Source organism: Cyprinodon variegatus, unplaced genomic scaffold (genome assembly GCF_000732505.1).
Source record: "Cyprinodon variegatus isolate N-32 unplaced genomic scaffold, C_variegatus-1.0 Scaffold24, whole genome shotgun sequence".
Classification (NCBI taxonomy): Eukaryota; Metazoa; Chordata; class Actinopteri; order Cyprinodontiformes; family Cyprinodontidae; genus Cyprinodon; species Cyprinodon variegatus.
This window is the reverse complement of record NW_015150477.1, coordinates 494147-516493: the sequence shown is the minus strand read 5'-3', so window position 1 is coordinate 516493 and position 22347 is coordinate 494147. Positions and strand designations below refer to the sequence as shown.

The 22347-nt window shown below is 36.8% G+C and overlaps 1 protein-coding gene across 2 annotated transcripts; it reads right to left on the bottom strand.

Moving 5' to 3' along the window:
- Positions 1–1656: 1656 nt before the first annotated feature.
- LOC107097219 (protein kinase C and casein kinase substrate in neurons protein 1-like) lies at positions 1657–22061 on the bottom strand. 2 transcript variants are annotated; one of them, XM_015394288.1, is made up of 10 exons: positions 21937–22061; positions 17637–17703; positions 12064–12220; positions 11737–11972; positions 9739–9894; positions 6072–6247; positions 5579–5699; positions 5403–5491; positions 3868–3947; positions 1657–2241 (listed from the first exon to the last, which is right to left on the bottom strand). In XM_015394288.1, exons 2-10 carry the CDS (start codon positions 17694–17696, stop codon positions 2132–2134), a joined length of 1185 nt encoding a protein of 394 aa, XP_015249774.1. In that variant the 5' UTR covers positions 17697–17703; positions 21937–22061; the 3' UTR covers positions 1657–2131. The 2 variants fall into 2 exon arrangements, with proteins under 2 accessions (XP_015249774.1, XP_015249782.1); XM_015394296.1 differs by lacking the exon at positions 21937–22061 and adding an exon at positions 21539–21715.
- Between the last annotated feature and the right edge of the window lie 286 nt (positions 22062–22347).

Here is a 22347-nt window from a genome sequence, read left to right as displayed (position 1 = left end):
GTGATCAAACCACCAACTCTTCTGTTAGCTGATCTACTGCTGCTCTCCTAGAGCTTCAGTCTGGCTTGGTTGGTATAAAAAAACAGCTAAGCTGTCATGATTTATTATCCAAAGGATTTTGTTAAGCCCATTATTAGGATCAGAGCCTTGAAAGAGAACGAGAGCCGGAGCTTTTAATCTCTTAAAAGTTTGTAACATTTCACCTAGAATCTAATGCATTAAGATAATGAAAAAGAGACTAAGCTTGTCTGCTCTTCATTTAAACCGCATCCACCCTCTATCTACCTCATTATTCATTAAAGTTAAGGCAGCTCACAATTGTGTTTTGAACATTTTGCAGCTTCTACTTAAAATAATTTGCTGACTTATTTTCTTTGTGATCATAACATCAGCAGAAGTGATGCAGCTCATTATCTCACTCTAATTAGCATTTGGATTTATGGAGCAGAGGTCTGTTTGCTTCTGTGGCATCGCAGAAATTGTGTAGACATTATTTTGTTTTGTTAAATGAAGAAGGATGAAGGATGTTGGAGATGGAAGAAAAGTTTTCAAGATCATCAAAAACTTCAAGCTTAGTCACTCTTAAAGGCTTCATGGTTCACAAAAGATCCCTCCCCAAAAAATGAGGTTACCACCAGTGCAGAGCTTGCTCATCATTTTATGGAGGTGGTTTTTGGTGAACTTGGTTGGAGAGTAGTAAAAAAGCCACCACTGTCCAAGAAACGATTGATGAATGATTGTTGAAATGGAAAGATCCGAACGTTTAAATGCTGGATGTGTGATCCCCCCCACCCCCTTTGGACAGTATGATGAGCTCTAAAGCTACATGAGATAAACAAAAGCCAGCAAACTGTGATCAACTCCAAGCACTGTGGAGACCAGAATGGCTCACCATAAATCAGGATTTACCGGTAGTTACTGTCCAGCATGTCAAGGAGAACTACAGCAGGAATGAAAAAGGCTAAACACTATCACTGGAAAAAAATCTAAATCTACATAAGTAATTTTTTCTTAAAATAAGTGAATTTTTTCTTGGATTGAGGAGGCAAAAAAGACATTTTGCCAATTGAACAAGACAATTTACACTTAAAATAAGAAAACATAATTGCATTGTCTTATTTCAAGCGCATATTATCTAATTATCTTATTTTAAGAGGAAAAATACTGATTCCATTGGCAAACTATCTAATTTACCTACTCAAATTAAGGGTAAATACAGTTAATTTGAGACATTTTTACTTATTTCTAGATCTTTTTTCCAGTATATGATCTGCAGCTTTGCAAATGTTGGACAAGTCTCCTAAAAGCCTTTAAAAACATATAAATGTTTGAGATAATTCTTCAAATAACCAAAACTCCTGTCTTCGGCTGCTCATATAAGAACAGATTTGTTTCATTTGAATCTCCTAAATATGTAAAATCCTCAGAAAGCTTGTATGTGATTGATAAAGAACTGTAACAGCTGCAATAGTTGATTCTGGGTTATGATATTGTTTCTGTTTAAAAAGTGAAGTGAAAGAGTTGAGCTGAAAGGCACTTTGAGTATTACAAGTTATAAATCGGGATAGTTAGGGTCAGAAGGATTTTGCCTGAAGATGTGAGGTTAATTTCCTTCCTGAGTTCAGAGCAGAGAGATAGAACAATGATCAGCTTTTATTTGTTGTTTAACTGACGGCTAAACTTCCAACATTTCTGAAGACCGCTGGCTTCATCGGTACGGATACTGAGATTAATTTAAATCAAGTTTGGTTTTTTCTATACTTCAAACAGCAAAAGCTAAAAAGCATTGTGATAAAGTGTGAAATGAAAGTTAAAATAAACCATCAGGCCTGTAGCTTCAGTGCCAAATGTCTTAGTGTGACTTTATACTCCAGCATATAGTTGTTATGGTTACATAATGGAAACACTTGCATGTATCATAGTCATTAAACATTCATTACAATCCTTCAGGAAGGTAAAAATCTTTCAAATCTGCATGTTTCAAATATCTCAAATCGGCCTCATGCTTTCGTTTATGACATCTCTATGTTTATTTTGAAAGCATTTTCTTTGTTTCTGATGTTCAGATCAGAAGCAGGCTGCAAAGAGCAGCAGTAGGATGCTTGTTACGTTTCCATTCTGCTTGTGGTGACTATACCACTTCCACATAGTTGGCAGGGTAAAGCCCCTCACAGCCATCGTCCTTCTTGCCCCGACACCAGCCTTGGTCATCCTCATCCTCGATCTTCAAAAACTCCTCACCTGCAGAGAGGACGAGTCCTTTTACTCATCAACATTCTGGGCTGCTTATTCTACCTGATTCGAAACAAATGAATGCTGGGCTTTTTCTACTGTAATAAAAAACTTCAAGCCCACAGATGGAAAAATGTTGACATAGAAGCATTTTAAGGCTCTCTTTTATAAAAACACTGTCTTTTTTTTTGTTTTTTGTTTTTAATCAGCCTTTGGATTACCTTTGCATTGTCTTAGAGGGATTCTGAGGAGCTTCTAAAAGCTGTTTAATTAATACTGCTAGAAGAGATAAGAGGCTGTTTACAGAAATGTCTTTCATCTGCCAACTAAACTAGAAATTATGTAGAATGCTCCCAATTATGTGCTGCGTGAAAATCCCTGTGAAAATGTTGTTTTTAGCTTCTTTGGTGCATCTCAGTATCATAGTCGTAAACACTTTTCCACTTCCCTAGAAGCTCAAACACGGGAAGAACCGGCGGCAGAAAGCCATGGGCTGGAGTTTGGGAGATTCCAGGTATAAATAGTCATCATATTGTGTTGATCTTTTTGTTGCCACCTTTTAAATCGAGCATCATTGATAATTAGCAGCCATATCATGTCTACCTGCAGCCATGATCAGCCAATGAAGGACAGAATAAACCGAAGGAATGTCATTTTACAGTTTTAAAGGAAGAACCAGTCAGTTATTATAATTCTGACCTAGAAATTATTTAATATTTCTCAAATTAAACAAATAATTGGGAACATTTTTACTTTCTATTTACTGTTGGGCTTACTTAGAGCCTTACCTTAACACTTATAATAATAACTGAACTTTTTTGATCTCACATTGGAGGAAGTTACCTCTGCATTTAACCCAAAGATTATGTTTATCAATTTGCAGAGTTAAATTGTGGAACAAACTAAATGAGAACTTAAAGCAATGCCCAAACATATTTCTTAAAAAAAAAAAAAATGTACAAAGAAATAATTTTCAAAAGGTACAGAGAAACATTGTAGAAAGTTTTGTTTGTGTTTTTTTGTTTTGTTTATTTGTATATATGTATGAAGGTATATGTGTATACATATTTATGTATGTATATGTGTAGGTAGTTATGTATTTATATGGATATATATATATAGCAGCATAATTATAAATATTGTAAATTGAAGAAATACAAGAATTAAAGGGGTAGGAGCACATAAGTTTTACTTCTTCCTACTCCTTTTCGCACATGTAATAGAGGTATATTAACCAAGGAAAGAAGGGTACCTTGTTTGTTGTTTTTCTCTCCAATTTTTTTAAATATTTTTTCATTGTTTTTTTGTTTGTTTGTTTTTTCTCTTGCATGTTCGAAATAAAGAATCCAATCCAATCCATCCCCTAGGGGAGCAGTGGGCTGCCATCGTGGGGCGCCCGTCCAGGGAGCAATCAGGGGTTTTGCTCAGAGAGCCAGAGTGTCAGTCTGTGGGAGTGGGGCTCAAACTCAGAACTTCAGGAATCCAAGCTCTATGCCCTAACCACTAGGCCACCACTCCGCCAACAGTAACTAGACACTTTGAGGGTTGGCTAGTAAATAATATTAATCAAGAATGTTGCTAATAAATGCTACTCACAATAGTGCTGTGTATGTTTTTGCATTGGTGTGTATTTACCTGCTTTAAAGGAGAGCTCATCTGTCTCCTGACCAACGTAATCGTACAGAGCTCTCACTCTCACTCCTCCAATCATCACACTAAGAAAAACAGGAGGAAAAGACAAAGAAGTTCAGAATCAAAAATAAACAAATGAAGCAAAAGGAGAGTTCACTCACTCTCTCATTTAATTAATGTGATGTAAGTCATATCAAAAGTTTTTGATTATTTTTGTATTGATCAGATTTAATTCAGGGAAATTCTGGAAGATTAAAGGATTTTTTTTATGTCACTCAGAAGAAAATGTCCATGAGGCACTTCTTGGATACTCAGTTTACTGCAGTGTGTGCCGTCAGTAGGATGTAGAAATAAATTTAGTTGACAGCTGACATTTCAGAGGTTTCTGGGCCTCACTTCGATCCTACAACCTTTTCCTTGTGTCCCATTTCTCCCAAATGAGAAAATAAAGAAAAAAGGAAAAGTTGAAGTGTAACATTTGTGTATAACTTGATTAACTGTCTATTGTTTTCTTTCCCCCTTCTGATGTGTTTCTGTCTCTGCCAGACGAGAATTAATTGTTTTTATTGACATTTACTCCCCCTCTGCATGTCATAAATGCTGGAAAAAGTCAATACGCCTGAAATCCTTCTTGTTCTTCTCTCCTCTCTAAAACACCTCTCTAGATTATACACTGAGATCAATTTCAGGACGGAGGTCATCAGGACACAGAAAAGTCCTCTCCTGTCAGGAATTAAATTAGCAGACCATATAGGCATCACAATGCTTGGCCTATGACTCATTTCTCATTGGGTGCATGAGTCTAAACCCAGTGTTGTTTTTCTCTTATTCGCAGACGGTATAAAAAATTCATGCAGGCTGTAATATATTCTGACTCTTATTTGCTGGAACTTCCTTCACCAATCTGAGAATCTGCACTAAATGTAGCCAGGTTTTGTTCAAATAAGACAAAAATATTTACTTCAATAGGAAGAAGCATGTTTACAGGAGTCTGGGAGAGTCTTTTAAAGCAAATAACAATGTCCCAAATAACATAATAAGCACAGTGGTGGCAGCATCATGCTGTGGGGCTAAAGTGGATTGGTGGTGTAAGTATTTTTAATGTATTTTGAGGTTGACAAAACTATTTAAGATGATGACTTTGAGTGGTTTATTGATCCATCCATCCATCCATCCATCCATCCATCCATCCATCCATCCATCCATCCATCCATCCATCCATCCATCCATCCATCCATCCTTCCTCAAATTTTTTTTTAAGATGGTTAAATCAACCCAACATTCAGCTTCTGGAATTCTTTCCAATCTAAATACTATAAATCAAATCAGTATAATAATAAAAAATTGGGCCCATACAAGAAAAGACACCAGTTCAAATTAACTTTATCATTGCCGGCTTTAAATTCAGCCTGTATTATCTTTACTGGGTGTTGATAGGTAAAAAGTGTACACTCAATGGTTCAGGTTATCTGCAATAGATATCAGTATGAAATGATAATTGATATGTCTATATCTATAATAAGTACAGATCCACTAACCTCTTCTCTATCGTTCCTTTCTTTTCCACCTCCTTCTGCTTTTCCACCTCCTTTTTCTCCTTTTTGGCTTTCTTCTCAGGTGAAAATTCCTTCAAAAGAATTGAATAAATTAACGTTTAAAAGCACAGAACTAAACTTTAGCCTAAAAGACATGAATGATGGAAGAAAGCAAACACCTGAAAGTGAGGCCAGTCGGTGGGCATGCCAGGTCCATGAGTGTTCTTCCACCAGCGAAGGTCTTCTTGCTCATCGATCCCCATCAGGGTGTTATGGAGCTCATTGTACACGCCCCTCGCACTAAGTGGCAAGTAGGGAAGAAAAGTAGTTCATCTCAGTAAAGAACTGTCGCAAATTAAAAAGCACTAAGACGATGTAATATCTCTCATCTCCACTGTTCCAACCCTGCAGCTATGGTAGATCTTTAAAGAGTAATTAAATGAATGTATTATCTATGACTTTAATATTAAACATTAATACCTTGAAGTGAGTCTCTTAGAAACACTTATGGATTAATACCGAGTGGAACAATTTTAGGGTTGAAATAAAATTATTCATTAATCTAAAGCCACACAGCCCAGAACAAGCTGGACTGAAACAAGGCAAAGAACTCATCATCTGATCTTTTTAATCATGCACTGATAGCTTTAAAAGCAGAATGCTGCAGCTCACCACTCATTGTTGGTGATGTCCAGGTGTTTGTGGATGGAGAGGAAGGCCTCTTTGAGAAACACAATCCTCTTTCTCTCCTCGTCCTGGGATTGGTCAAAAACGGACTCCATCTCCTCCATGTAACGGGGAACATATTTGTTCACCTCCTCCAGGACCTTCTCATAGCGAATACGGACCTGCAGAATCAGAGCAGCTGAGAGGTGTCAGGCTCCTTTCTGTAACATTCGACTGATTGCAAAACTAGATACAGCAGAATGCAAAAGATATAAACCACCACACTCATCCTTATATCATCGTCCAGGGAAGTCATTTTGATCAGTAGATTTTAAGGCTCTCTGCAGGTCATTTTATTTGTTTTTAGCTGCATAATTTTTTACTTTCTATCTAGCATCAGACTGTTTCCATTACCTCTTTTCCTGTTTTAATTGAATCCTTTCCAGCATAGCAAATAAACTGTTATGAGCACAGCTAGATACTGACAACAATTATGGAAAGACACAGGAGTATTTTTCCCCACTATCTAATATTAAGATGGAACTTTTGTATGTTTTAGATCAGTTGATCTTACCAGGTATTTTAGTCATTTAAGTTATTTGTTGGAATAATAATGATATTTCTTTTGGCAAATCAACAATTTTGGAAAAGCCCAGGGAAAGGTGAAAACATCAGCCTTAAATAAAGATACACCTATGAATGCATTTTAAAACAACTCCTTAAAGTTCCATGTTCCTTATATGTTTGAAAAATCAACAGGCCAGGATATAAGGAAGTGAGTTTTGGACCTTTCAAAATTCTAACTCATACTTAGTTATAATGTACAGATGCCTAAAGGTGCCTTTTATTACCTGTTCATACAATGATATGCACATATCATTGCCTGGCTGAGTGTTTCCTGGAATGAGCCACCTGTGGAGCTGGTTTAAAGTTGCCTTTTTATATTTCTGCTTCTTTCTGTATGTCTGTTTCGGTCTTTTTCTACCTGTTAAAAGGGAATTTTTCCTCTCCACTGTCGCTACAAGCATGCTTAGTGTGAGGGATTGCCTTCGTGTCAATGAGTCGATGTAATCAACTGGTTTTCCTTAGATAAAAAACTTTAATCAATTTGACTGTATGATCTGGTTAAATTGTAAAGTATCTTGAGACAATGTGTTGTGAATTGGCGCTATATAAACAAACTGAATAGATATTGAATTAAATTGAAATATGAACACAGTAATGAAGATGTTTTAGTATAAAATTCATGAACAACGTCAAAACACAGTTTAAGGCCTATTGAAGATCCTGATTTAAACTGCTATGACAGAGAGTCATTTTTAGCAGTGACAAATATATCTACTCGGGTGAAAAGAAGACAAAAGGCCTGATTGCAGTTCTTAAGGGCTGTCATGAAAAAATACTTTGATTTTGGCATGTGCTTACACTGAAATTGACGTAATACAGGGAAGGTTAACAGGCTTGGGAATCAGAAAAGTAAAGTGGTATCATGTTGTGTAGATGTGTTGCTGCAGAAGGGACTGGTGCACTTTAGAGAATCAGATGGAAATACTGAAACAAGATTTGTACATTTGTACAGCAAAATCAAAAAATTGGCTCAAGAGGAACAGAGTTAATGGGTATCAATCAGATTTTTTTCAATCTACTGCAAAACCGATGGGATTTATTTATTTTTGTTATAAATGCAAGGACAGAGCGCATTCAACTAGACTCATGGGGATATAGATGAAAAAGAGAACAAGAAAAACTCAGTGTATTTGCTAACACTGACCAAAATTTTATAAAGCTTACTATCATTTAAAAATGTTCATATATCTATGTATAGAATACAGAGTAAATCTTAAATGTTTTTATTTCCAGTTGGTTATTGTTAATGTGTCTTTAGTGATCTCTTTAAAACTCAGATCATTTAAACTTCTGGTGACATTATGACCAAAAGAGGAAACCACTGCATAGACTTCCTGTTCGTAAAAACAACTGACTTTGATATTCTGCTTTTATGCTTTAAACCATTAAATTGATTAAATAGAGACTCCACCTTTCCAAAACATAGAATAACAGAGGTTATTGGTCCCACAAAGTTAAGGAAAGAGTTTCCAGATAAACAATTTAGGTCTTTTTCGATTTTTGATCCTTTCATGTGGTGTGCAAAGCAAGCTAACGAGAAGCTAATGGTGACTTCATGCTAAACTGTTTTAAGCTGCTGTTTGCCAAATATGACCATAGAGTGCTTTTTAATTGAGTCCTCCTGTGTCTGCTAGCTATTAGCTCCATTATCTTCTTAAGGCAAATTTAGCTAATGAAGCTACGCTGTCCTTACCCTTAATTATTCTCTCAGGAACAACCACAGAAGGCCAAGAGTTAATCATCTGAAAGTTTATTGATTTCTTGCTATAGAAACAAACGTTTTTTTTTATCTAAAATATAAAAAATACCACCAGTTTCCTTCAAATGCTAACTAATGAGACTAGTTAATTAGTTTACTAAAAGTAAAGGTCACTGCAAACACATGGAAGTGCATAAGGTTGAAAGTCAACACTGGATGTAAACTTTCTGGTCTAAATGCAAAACTGATCAAATATTATTTTACCAAATAATGTTGTTTGTACCTCTTTGATTTGCATTTTTAATTGGTTTAAATACATTCCAATTGCTCTAAATGAGTTAAAAGCTATTTGGCCTAATTCCAAACAAGACAATCTATGCATTACTCTGATATGGCATCATTTTATGGTGGTTTTCAACTATTTTAATTTCTTCTTCTTTGTGTACATCGTAGCTTAGTTTATTTCAATTTCACTGGTTTATTTAAGTTTTTATACGTCTGATCTGTAGCTGTATTGTTTTTTTATATATATATGCTTATATTTTGAAATTATGAATAAATACCCTATGTTAGTAGAGTTAATTGTATATTGTATGAGACTAATATTTGTCTTTAAAGTAGTAAATGGTATTTTACTGGAACATAGTTTTGATTCTCTTAGGCAACATAAACTATAGATTATTGCTGTTTGCTTGATCAATAATGAGTGAAATAAACAAAAAAGCTTCCTTTCATGCTTTGCCTACATTTGTTTACAAAATGAGATTTCTTTTGTTGCTAGCCGTAATCATAAGTATTTAAATGACTTGTCTATATGCTGTTGTCGATGTAAAGAACATATGATTCTAATGTTTATGAATATATATATATATATATATATATATATATATATATATATATATATATATACTTCCTTGCCTTCAGTAAATATACATTTGTTTTTTTTATTTATTTTTAATTTAATAGTAATTACCAAAATCTGAATTACAATGTTGTATGAAGTTAAAATCTGGATGTATTTATTTTTATAATTCTACTCTAAACTAAAGAGACAAAAAGAGGATTTTGTTTTCTATTACAGAATAAAAGTGTTAACATGTTTCCTCCTTGTTGGAGTCGTGGGAGTTTTATTGTGGAGGGTTACTGCCTGAGCCCCCTTTTGTGAAGTTAATGGACATCCTGCTGTCGTTTCTCAGCTTTAATCGCATCTGTTTCCACTAAAATCGACTGTTTATATTTAACGCCACACAAGCAGTCTGAATTTTGAAAGTAGCAGGTACATGAGTGGAACAGATGGGGATGAATCACATTTTAAACACCATTTGCAGCCAAAAAAAAGTTACCCACCTTCTCAGCCTCCTGCTGAGCCAGTTCTCTCTCCTCTTGGATCTTCTTCTGTTTGTCAATAGACACATCTGGGTTTCCCTGAGCATGCAAGTCTCTCTCCTTAACAGCATGCTCCTTACGGCTCACCTTATGGTACGCTCTTCTAGCTTTGTCCAGCTGTGAAAAAAAATAAATAAATAAATCACACATTTGTTTTGGCGGGATTGTTTTATAGGTTTAAATGAGGTCCTACTTTTTTATCATATTTAAAGAAAACTACTATTCCTAAATAGAGCGTATTCTGGTCCATTTGGGCTAAATAGAAAAATCTAGATGTCAAATGTTTAATCAAATAAACACAACTTTGTCAAGTTCCTTTTAAGTCATGTGTAAACATATTTTCCATAGATTATGTTTGGATAATATTAGAACAACTGTACTTTAGGCAGCTTTAATTTAATTGGACTGGAAAATGATTCAAATGTGTTTAATTTGAAGAAATCATAGATGACTGCTGCACTTTATGGAATTGAAATGTTCTGAAAGCTGTACAAAAAGTTATTTCGTTTTCTATACTCTGTATAAAAAAAAAGAATAAAAGTTGTCTAAGACTAAGTCTAATTCTAAAGAAGTTTTATCAGTGCTGGATTTTGGCAGTAATTTTAACAAGAGAAATCTTAACAAAGACATTCAGTTGAATTATCTTTTTTGATGTGCAGCAAGATTGATGGAGGTTGCAAATCTCCCCGGAACAGTTTAGTGTGACTAATGCCTTTTGAGAAACGATTGCTCGAAGGCAGGCTGATAAATTCTAATTGCTTTTCTTGTTCTTCGTGTATCATTGGGGTTTACGTTGCTCAAGGCTTTGGACGTGTCCTGGTTCTGCTTGCTTTGGCAAAATCATCAAGAGAAATGCCTGTCGTTTGGCTGATGACACTGTCCTCTATTGTTATTATTGCCATCACATATATGAGGACCCCATAAGGGTCTTAATCTAGATTAATATTAAGTGGGTTTGACACTTTTTAAGATGGGGAACCCACCTAGAATCACTTTTTATTGCTCAAAATTATCCCACATAATTTTATCAGCATAAAGCACAGCATTGATATGTGAAAAAAGGAACGTCCAATCTGGAGCTTATTTTTTTTTAGCTCATCTATTATGCCTTTATATGATTTTATCTAGGGTTTAAAACCCAAAGAAAAATGTCTTAAATTATAGGCCCGAAATCTAAATCTAAGCTTTCTGATTAGAGGATATCTTCCTCTAAACGAAACCTAAATTATCTGTAAAGCAGTTATTTACTCTGGATGAGATTACATTTGCTTACAGTATCAGCTCAGATACTGTAAACATTAACCAAGGACTGGTCTATTAATACTGAGAGGGATGAAGTCTCAGGATAAACAGAAAAAAGCTGTTGGTTCTTTTATGTTTCTGCAAAACTTGGAGTATTTCTAAACTGTTTACTTGGACAACATTAGTTAATAATAAAAGTTAAAAAATATATATATTTTTAAAGAATGTCCCATCTCTAGCATAGGCTAATGTCTACACTGATATAAAACAAGAATAAATAAAGAGAGAAGGAAAAATCTGTAGAAAGGCTGCGTTAAATGCCCTCCTGCCCACTGAAAGAGAAAAATACACCATTTGAGATTTAATTAATACATAAATACACTCTACTATTTGCATAATCACATAAGTTCAAGTGCAACAAAATTTACACCCCCTTGGATGTTTTAATTATAGTGTTGATATTGCAAAGGCCAACTTTTTATAAGAGGCCAATCTCACAAGCTCAGAAAGGATTATAGTGATTTTCAGAGCAAATAGACACATAAGTATTATTTATGACATCACATAAGCAAGTAGCTTAATTAAAGCAATTATTTTATTCCAATTTAATGAATTAAACCTGAACGAAATGATTGAAGCATGCTTTTTATGGAGAACATTAATTATTGTTCATTGCAAATTAGGCATACTTGTGTATTAGAATTACAGTAATATTACCTTTTTAAGCCGTTTTGCCCAGGGCTTCTGAGCCCGTGCAAACCCTGTCTCAATGTCCTGGGATTCCTTGAAGCCTCCAAATAACTTCTTGTGAAAAGTGTCCTTCTGCCAGGTTCTGACCCGGTCTGCATCTTCCGATACCAGGGAGCGACAGATGGAGGCATGTAAAGAGGCAAGCCGGTCAGCAGAGGACAGAAAACACTGCCAAGCCTTTAAAAGAGACCCATAGAGAGGACCTGATGGAGGGGTGGGAAGAAAATTAATGTTTTTAGATGTTGTGCTCATTGTTTATACGTTCCCTGTTTATATTACAGAGAGTTTACTAACTTGAGTCCACAACTGGTTTCCATTTGGTGTGCCATTCGTTGAGCTGCAGGGCGTACTGCCTCTCCACACGGGCTCTTTCCTGGAAACACGTCACGATGTCGTTACAGGCCTGGAAGGCATCTTCTGTGCGCTTCACAGTACGGTGATAGTTCCCAGGCTGTCACGATGCAAACGGGGAGAAGACTGGTCAGTTGAATGGATGTAAACACCTATCTGTAAAAGTCAGACTAGGCCAAAAGGACTATTTTTTTAAAACTATTATGAGCTACAATAGTTGCTGCCTCCTCATTGATTATTTAAAGCTAATATAAAAGAATAAATATCATTGAAATAAGCTTCAATTTTCTACTAATTGAAGGCAAGATAGAGTAGATTTAAACAAAAATGAAACATAAGTAAGTTAAACCAAAATATATACATACATATTCTTATCTTCAGCTACCACAGTAGGCATGCCAGATTAAATAATACCACTTATACTTCAGCTTTAGTATCAAGGTGTTACTTTATTGTATCTCTTATACTGTATCCGTTGGTTTTGCTGTTCTTTTTACATCTCTTTGCAAGTGATGAAGCAAACTGAAGATTTTTTATTGTTATCTCCCTTTAATTTCTGTCTTTCATCTTTTCTCCTTTTTTTCTTTGTTGTTCTACGTACATTGCAGTGTCCATAAAATCTGTAATACTCCCTGCATGATTTATAATAAAGCTATTTATATGCATAAATCAAGTGTAAAACACTATGGCGATAGCTGTACTGCTCCACTTGGGAAAGCAAAATCTGTTGGGCTCTTTTTTTGGCATCAAGACAATTATTCTTATTGCCACATCGCCAGACAGTTAAAAAAAAAAGTTAAACCAAAATAATGAACCAAAACCAAAAATTACGATTAATAGTTAAGCTAAATAAGCTAAGCTAGAACTAATAAAGCAGGCCAAAGTAAAATAAGCCAAACTAGGATGAGATAAGAAAACAGACTAATGGTTTCACATGACTGATGCCCTGAAGGAAAAGGGTTTAAATATGGGATCTCTCTGCATGAAGCTTGCAAGTTTTCCCCCAATCCTCGGAATAATCCAACTTTTTCCCAGAGTCCAAAAAACTGACTGTTGGATTCATCAGTTAATCTAAATTGCTTTCCAGTATGATCACATGTTGTTCTGTGCATCCCTTGGGTTTCCTTTGATGGACTGGAAACCTGTCCAAGACGTTACCCTGACAACCAGAGTTAAAGTTGTTTAACCTAAATGCGGAATCCTAAGACCTTCTTTAAAATAAAAATAAAATTTTTTGCCAAGAGTTATTCTCCATAAATTTACATAAATACTGTTACATCTCTCTTATGAAAATGCATTTCTTCCTGCGGTAAACTGAAACTAAACAGTGTGATTGGTGGCCGTGTGAGGCAAGGATTGAAGACAAGTAGGCTGTCCCGGCAAAGCTATGAGAGCAGTAACATATCCGCAGTCAGTCTGTTGTTTGTAGATGTGGAATTTGGAAATATCTGCTATTTTCCTGGCAGCCGCCGTCAGCTCCAGCTCTGCCCTGCTCTTCCCTTTCTGTCAGACTCCTTTAGAACCTGACATGAGTAGACAGCTGGTTAAAAGACACCTCAAACCGCCTGTTGTCACTGTTTGTTAAATCATTCAAAGCAGACCACTTCACGTAGCTACCAACGGGTAGTACATGTAAGTGGGCTCCTCTCAAAGCTGACTGTTATGCCGCTCAAACAGATGTTCCTAATCACACCAATGATAGAGCGCCTGTTAGTGGAGCTGTACACGCTCGCCTGGCGCACACACACACATAGGCCGACAGCTTATAGTAGAGCTCATATTGTGTTCCAGGAATGTAAACAATTCTTTCTGCAAAGAAGTGGATTTTATCAAAGACGGCGCAGCACTCCTTTATTTACTTAGATATCTTTATTTTTAAAGACTTAAACCCTCACTAATCCTACTTAACTGTATTTTATACTCTATGTCAAGCGTATCACTTAGATCATTTGTTAGTCTTGTTATTTCCAGCTACATTCTGCGACATGTTAGAATTAATGCCAAAGCTTTATAAGGCATGTGAGCACCCATTGTGTTTTTTAATTAGATAATATACTGCTTTTTATGCCCTAATTAGAACCATTTGGTGTCTGTTGCATTCATGCCCTCCTTGACCCCCCCTCTCTCCCTCCCTCTCCTCCTTTATCCTTTCTTTTTCTCTGCGTCTGTTGTGGTTTCCAGCGACTCTCCTTTTTCTTGTCTCTGAATTAAGCAAAAACAGCTGAGGAATCCGGTTTGAGGCCAACAGCAGCGCTGGCCGATCTCTGAGGCAGATCTAACTTTACTTGTACAGTCAACTTGGAGGTATAAAAAAATGTGGCCATGGGTGTCAAACGTATGTTGTATTTTTTTTAATAATATACAACATTTAAACTTGTAAAGTGCAGTTTCTTTTAAATACTATTAGAGAATTTTGTTTTGTTTTTTTATTATAAAATTGGGGGATTTATTTCTGAAGCAATAGAGAGCTGTAGGTTTATACTACATGTCTTAAGATGCACTGTTACATTTGTGATTAAAAAATGATTCCTGTCTTAAACATTGACTGATAAATATAGACTAATAGGTGATCAAAGGTTTGACACAAGCCTAAATACAATATCTGAAGACTGTTGAGCAACAATTTTAAACCACCCCTTGTTTCTTCAGTAAAGTCCAAATGTTTTCTGAGGGTTGAGGATCAAAGTTTTCTTTAGACTTTCAACGTCGTGATGTATTTTTTTTTTTAAGACATTTAACAACACAAAGTAAGAGGGTAAAATAATAAATCTAATGTCTAAAGAAACTTCCTGACTCAGAAATAAACAGTCAATAAATGAATAATTGCTCTTGTGAAATCTTGTGAAACACTTCCTCTGTGTTATCTTTGATAATCTCACTTGTGATGATAAAAATAATCGGCACTCCTTTTATATTCATAGGCAGCTTAATCTGCCAAAAGTTTCCACTTAGAGCATTTTTATGTGGTCCGTAGATCAGAAAAGCATATATATATATATTAAACTAATCATATGAGAATGGTTTTCTTGTTGGAGTAACTGGTAGTTTTTTTTGTTTTGTTTACATGGGCAAAATGGCTCACAGCCCAGGGCAGCAATAATTGTAGGAGGGCTATGACCATTCAAAAAAGAAATGGTTGGTTTTTAGTACTTTTTTAATTCTCCAGTCAATTAATATTGTATGCATGTTAGGAATCATGTCTTTACATGCTGCTATGTAGTGACATTGAAGAATGCACTGCTGATTTAAAGGGGCAATTTCACTATCTTTTTAATCAATCTGAATTGTCTTTAATCATCTTTGGGACCTTAACCACAGCTGTTTGTACTTCTCACTTAGGTTCCCCTCTCTTTGTTTTTCCCTTCTTTTCTAAATGTTCTTTTTCGTCATCAAATAAGATCTCCATCATGTGTCTGCCTTCATGCTGTTGTCATTTGGGTTCTTCCCGACATTCAATAAACATGACCAGTGATGGGAGTAACGGCGTTGAAAGTAACGGCGTTACTAACGCCGCTACCTTTTTTAGTAACGAGTAATCAAAATGATTACTCTTACAGTTACTATAACGCAGTTACAATAGCCGACACCCCGTTACTGCATGTTACTCAGGTCGCACAATTAACCTTTTCTTATGATAGGACTCGTGCGCGTGTCATGAGAGAGGGGAGGATGGAGAGTGAGGAGGACTCCAGCGGCAAAACAGCGCTTTCCAGGTGGAAATACTGGTGTTACGTCGAGCTGCGTTTCCCCATGAGATACGGTTTCCCCTGCATCTCCGTACGGCGCGGCGGCACGATTCACCGCGCAAGCGACAGGAAACGCGCATGCTCGCTAAAGGCGCGTAACAGTCGCCCTGTGCTCGCGCCACAGGGGAACTACGGAGAGCGATCATTAGCCTATATGGAGAAAGGGAGAAATATGGATGGATGGACGGACGGACGGACGGATGGATGGATATAGCTACATGTTGCAGTATCTATAACAACCCAAACACAGCATTTCAGAATTAGACATCCCCAGTTATTAATTTTATACACTCGCAAAAGTAACGCAATAGTTACTTTTACTGCTAACTATTTACTTTTATTGTGGAGTAACTCAGTTACTTTTTGGGAGAAGTAACTAGTAACTATAGCTAATTACTTTTTCAAAGTAACGTGCCCAACACTGAACATGACACTCTCACACAGGATACATTGGTTAATATTGAGTAATATTTCAAAAATTCATGGACAATCAATGAAATACATGCCAAAAACCGTGGTGGCTCATGCTCCACATAAAAGTAACAATAAGAAACTTGTCGTCATCTCACTAAATGCTCTCCAAACCCATTTTAAGTAGAGTGACTTTGCAAGTGTGAAACAGGAGCCCAAGTGTTCAGAGTAATGGCAGCCAGCCCTTGAGCGTGGCAGCAGGATGACACAGACAGGAAGAGGCATGGAAACACAAAAATACGCCAGGAGGCGCCCTAAATTACAGGAGGAAAGAGATCAAAGTGGGGCAGCCAAGTCATCCCAGTAAAGCAACGGGACACCTGCCTGCATGTTCGACTTTTAGCCACTCTCAGCTGAAACTTTAAAAAAGGGCACAAATTACAGATACACTGAGCTGGGAAAAGGGGGTTTCCTTTTAGAGATTTATATATATATTTTTTTTTTATTGTCTCAGATTATGACTTGAACCAATGTGGAAAAGTAACTTAAATCATGTAAGCGGTCATGTCACCCTTGGCAGGAACAGCAGCTACTGTATCAAGCTAATGTATTAACTGGTAATACATGTTTTGCGTCACTGTGGAGAAATCTTGCCTCACTCTTTTCTGCAGAATAGTTTCATAATTTCTTCTGTTATTCATTGATTCTATGGATCCTGCAGTAATCAGCTCTGGCTGTGGAGCTAAAAAAATCTGGTTGATAAACGTTCATTTATGATTTACGCAACTGTGACCTTTTCACGTGACAACTTTGGCTATTTTTTTTCCTTTGTGGATTAACATTTTAATAGAACAAGTCATGTTTTTCTAACATTAAATGTTACCTAATAGTGAAGTGTGATAAAAATTTGGAAACAACAGAAAGCTATGAGGGTGGTGAGCTTTTTTCCACAGCCTTTCATCATCTAATCAACTAGTTCAAACCTGTAACTTCCATTTGTTCTGATAGGAAGAACAGAAAATGAAACTTCAAATATGCAGATTTTCTGAAGGTAAGCCCTAACACTGGTGACAGAAACCTCGCCAAAATAAATACTAAATGAGCCAAAAAGCATCATGCAAAAACTTTTGCAGAGGTTTTAGATCGGAACAGGGCATTAACTACTGGCTGGATGCCCAGCAGTTACTGCTGACATTTCAAACTGAAAGTAAAGCCTGATTTCTGAAGGTCTGCACCCTGAGCAACAAAACTATTCACTCTGTTTTGACTGGAAGTAACGTGGCCTTCAGACTGAGGGAGGAAAGCCATACCTCTCTGTCTTTTCACTAACACGCTCAAAAGCAGAAGTGGAGCACATACCATCCAGAAGCTGCGATGGTTGACATCCTCAGGATCGTTTTCTGTTGACGATGTTGACATCGTGTTCCTTGAGAAAGCAAAGCATCTCTGATTAGATTTGACTGTCTTCCTACTTTGCGAACTGACACACTATAAACCTTAACATGCAAAATAAAAGCTTTACTGCACACACAGGAACATGATTATAGTATATGCATCAAATATTCTAATTACCTGTAAAAAAAAAAAAAAAAAAAAAGATGGTAGATTTAAGAACAGCTACTTGAATGTTCTGGTTAAAAGTTTGTTTATTATAGTTTTTGATTTATTTTGATCATAGTTTTTTTTTTTTACATTTTCTAACATTTAAAATGTAGCTTTAAATCTGTATGGTAAGCAATTGCATATTATCTCTGTAACTTTGAAATCAACCATCATCCATAACAGCTCAAAGCTTGGCAGCATAATTTAATTCAATACATAAGTAGCATATTTCAACTTCTAGTTAACATGGGTAGTTGCTGTTAGTTAACTAACATTCATGAGCATACCAGCTGCTTGTTAACAATTTTACCTTCATAACTTCCAAAAAAGATGTAAAGATAAGTAAAAATGTGTAAAATATGCCCTTAATTTGAGCAGGTTAAGAAGATTAACCACCAATGGAATGAGTATTTCTATCCTTATAATGAGTTACAGAAATAAAATATTATGCTCTATGGTGATAGACTTTTTTCTTCTTATTTTACTCATAAATTATCTTATTCCATTGGGAAATTGTCACGCTTAGCCTACATGCTCATATCATGGGAAAATGCATTATTTAAAAAAAAATCCCTTATTTATATCCCAATTTTTGCTGTGAAATCATACAAATTTCAAATAGTAAACTAACTTAACTTATAGGTGGTGCAGTACTTGGCCTCTTGTCAGTGTGGCCCCAGTCTCCCTATTTTTCTCTTTAAAGTATAAGGAAAACTTTATATCTGAAAAGTTTAAAAATTCCAGCTAATCAGATGTAAATCCCATTATTATGTTATCTGTGTGGAACACAGATTATTCAAACATTGAGCACTACTTGTTTTTCTATGCATGGAGCACAAAAGAAGCACATACTCAAAATATTTGCCATACCATTCTGCCTTGCTATAACACTTTTTACACACATGTCCTGAGCTTCATATCACATAACCAGTCAAAGCAAACAGTTGTAACTCCATTTGTCACTGCACCAGGGAAGCAGTTTGGACATCTAGCTCACAGACTGCTGCTCCCCACCAGGACTGATAAGAGGAACCGCAGCTGCTGTAACACATGTCAGTTCCTGAATGGTATGAAGGAGGATCTGGGTGCCCAATAAAAAGCTGGAACCACAGCTGGAAGTTGATTTGCTTTGTAAATTTGAACCCGAAGGCAGGCTTTACGGTAAAAAGAGGCTGTTAATAATGAGACCAGACGACTACAGAAAGAAAGAGTTGTACGCTCCCAGCATTCCCAGCTTTGCAACATGAGCCATCCGAAAATACATTTGGACTATGACTAAAAGCTAATCCCATATTTCACAGTCGCTTATTTACAGTTGTGGGGTGAGGTTGTGTTCTTTTACAAAAACACACACAAACATTAAAAAAATAAAACAGTTTTTGCTGCTATATGGAGAATTTACAGTATGTTTTAAAGCTTAAAGATAAAGAAGTTAGATTCAATTGAAACAGTGCAGTGAAAAGAGCATGTTTTGCAGCTGGTGTGCACATCCATTAGTCTTATTAAAGTTTTTATTCTATAAACAGACCTAAAAGCAACCCATTGGTGCTTTAGTTAACCTTGCATTTTTTAAACTACATACTAAAGGAGAATATAAAGCCTTTTAACCCCCTAGGTAGCAGCTTAGCTTCTGTGTTCCTTTAGCAACGTGTTTTTTTTCCTCCTAAGGGGGCAATTTAGCACGTTTTAGCTTCATTAGCGTGCATTGTTCAACAATTGGTCCACATCACTGGTCCCAAGCTGATGAAAGTGGCCTATTCTCAGTCCTGTTCTTGATTTCTGAGTCTTCTTTAATTGTTTTAACTAAGTGATGTCACCCAATTCAAGAGGTTGCCCTGGTAACTGTTGACCATTATCTCCTGCTCCATCAGGCTTTTCCCATTGCATCATTGTTGCTACATTAGAGTAGCAACCACTTGCACCATGTTTTTTCTCCTACACTGTTTACATTTGATCACTGCTTTACTTTAAAAAAACGGAAATGTCATTAAAGCTGTAGAAAACGAAATTAGACAACTGTTATTGTCATTTTGTGTATACAAAATGACAATAACAGTTGTCTAAGTCTAAGTAGCTCTGGATCATTTTGGTGGCACACTTGATTGCTAATGTCAAAGTATTCTTGCAAGGCAAGGCAGAAATACGTCAGCCTGTTGGACCTATTTGGCTCTGAGCTTAAGCAGTGACGTAATCTTTGCAGACAAACCCATGCTCCTCCTTTCTAACTGTTGTTACATTTGACATCAGTTGTGGAAGCTACCCAAGATTTCCACCTTTTTCCAGTTCAGACCTATGGCTTCATGTTAAGGGGAGCTGGATAACAGGAATGTGATGATGGACAAGTTGCCAAACCAGACAGAAAACCCTGTCTATGAACAGCTCAAATCCGACCAAAGACAAGAGGTCAACCCTGAGAAGATGCACTGGAAACAAGCCTGATCTTTAGCCAAAAATGAATACCATCAGCTTGCCGTAATGTTACAGTGACCGAGTAGACTGTTGAAATTATCCCAGAACCAACAGGACACACCATAAAATGACTCAGGGGATGCAGTCACATGTATTCATTGCATGGCACTTAGTGGATGTGGAGCACAACTAATGACCTACACCTAAGGTGTAGGTCTTGTTCACTTTTCCAAGAGCTGGCTAAAAGCCACGCATTCAGAGCTTCCTTGCAAACATCCTTGCATAAGTAATCGAGTAAAATGGTATTTTGCATGTTAAACTGCATGTCCAGACACGTGTTCTTTAAATGCCATTATTTGTGTTCTTGTCCTGTTTCTGTCGACGATACAGAAGGCTGTTTCAAAGAACAGGACAGTCTTGTGACGTTGCCTCTGAGTATTACTTAATTCGCATGAGAAACCAGAACCTTTAGTTTAATATCAGAGCAAACGGCCGTTATGCCTTCTGGTGTTTCTAACCCACAGTTACTCTGAAGTGAACTCCACCCAGATAGAAACCTCAATTCTTCCCAGTTTTTCCTTCTCTTCAGGCACTCAATTAGATCCAATGATTTTCCTCCACGTCTCGCCTGTTCATTGCGGGACATCACATGCTCTGATGAAAGGACGCTGTCATGGCCAAGTCTTCCTTGCCTTGGCTCTGCTGTTACACAATTCAGATGTCTGCAGGAGGTCGTAGAAGTAATGAGCAGGCTTCCTTTTAACCCCTGACCTTCATTTCCTGAATCTTTTCCCCACGCTGGTCGGTTCTCCTCTGGGTATTCAACAGTTCTCAGAAGAACTTAAGGGTCGTGGAGATCTGCCCTTCGCCTTCCTCTAGGAATTACATGAAACCCTTCAGCAAAGTTTCCTGCAGTTATTCTGCAGAAAAAAAAGTAAAATATTCTCCATTCTATATGTGCTACGATCCTTTGTTGGTTTCTCTCATAAAATCTTTTGAATTTCCTCCTAAAATAGTTTTCCTTGCCAAACTGCCATTATCAACAGAACTTGTGTCATGTGGTCGAATCCCCCGCCCAGGGGAACGACCCAGTTTTCATAATCTTCTATGCAGAAACAGAACAATGTTTGTACTTTTATCATTTCATTTGCATCTTCTCTAACATATTCAATGCAAATAATCTGTAAATATCTAAAAGTCAGTCATACTAGGTTTTTGTCTGGTTGAACACAGAAAGATGTACGACTTACCCCCTGATTTTCTAACTGTAGATTTTGCATGCCCGGCAAGAGAATTCCCACCTTTTCCCTTTTTTTTTTTTTTTTTTTTCAAAAGTTCTTAATAGATCCAGAAATCTGCACCCCAAAGTTTACACTAGGAAGAAGACCAGACTGGCTCTGGAGCTGTTCAGAGTTGTCAGAGTCCATATGGACCTTCCAGTCCAGCAAACTCTTCTACCCCTTGTATCCTGGCTCACACACTCCCTCCTCCCCCTGTCCTCGTTTCATCTGTCACACATAACTCAACACTCACACATACACACACTTTGCATGCAGGAAATATATAGCAACAAATGGACGGAGAGCAGAAATAGGAGCCTCTCCGCTCCACAGATCCCTGTTAAATGGAAACCATCAGAGCTCCTTACCTCCTACAACAAGCCGTCTTTGATTTCCCTTTTCTCTCCTTCTTCTTCACTCAGTTTCTCTGAATCTTTCTGCCAGTCTTCCAACCTCTCCTGCAATTCTCCACGTTGCCTTGTCCTCTTCAGTTTCCCCTGTTAACCCTCTCCAGCTTAGATTTTCCACCCGTCCAGGACACTGCTACTCCTGCTCTTCCCCTTTCTTTGCCCCAGTTTCTATCAGATTTTTTTTCTCCACCTCCTTTCTCCTTTTCCCTCCCCCCATTTTAAATCTAACTCTCCTCCTTTTTCTCACCAACACGGCTGAAGATCATTTTTCTTTCTCTTTTTCTCCTCTTTGTTGCACATCTTACATAGAGATGTTTTTATTTTATTAAGAATTGAGTTAAAACTAGGGTTCATTCTTCCATGATATGG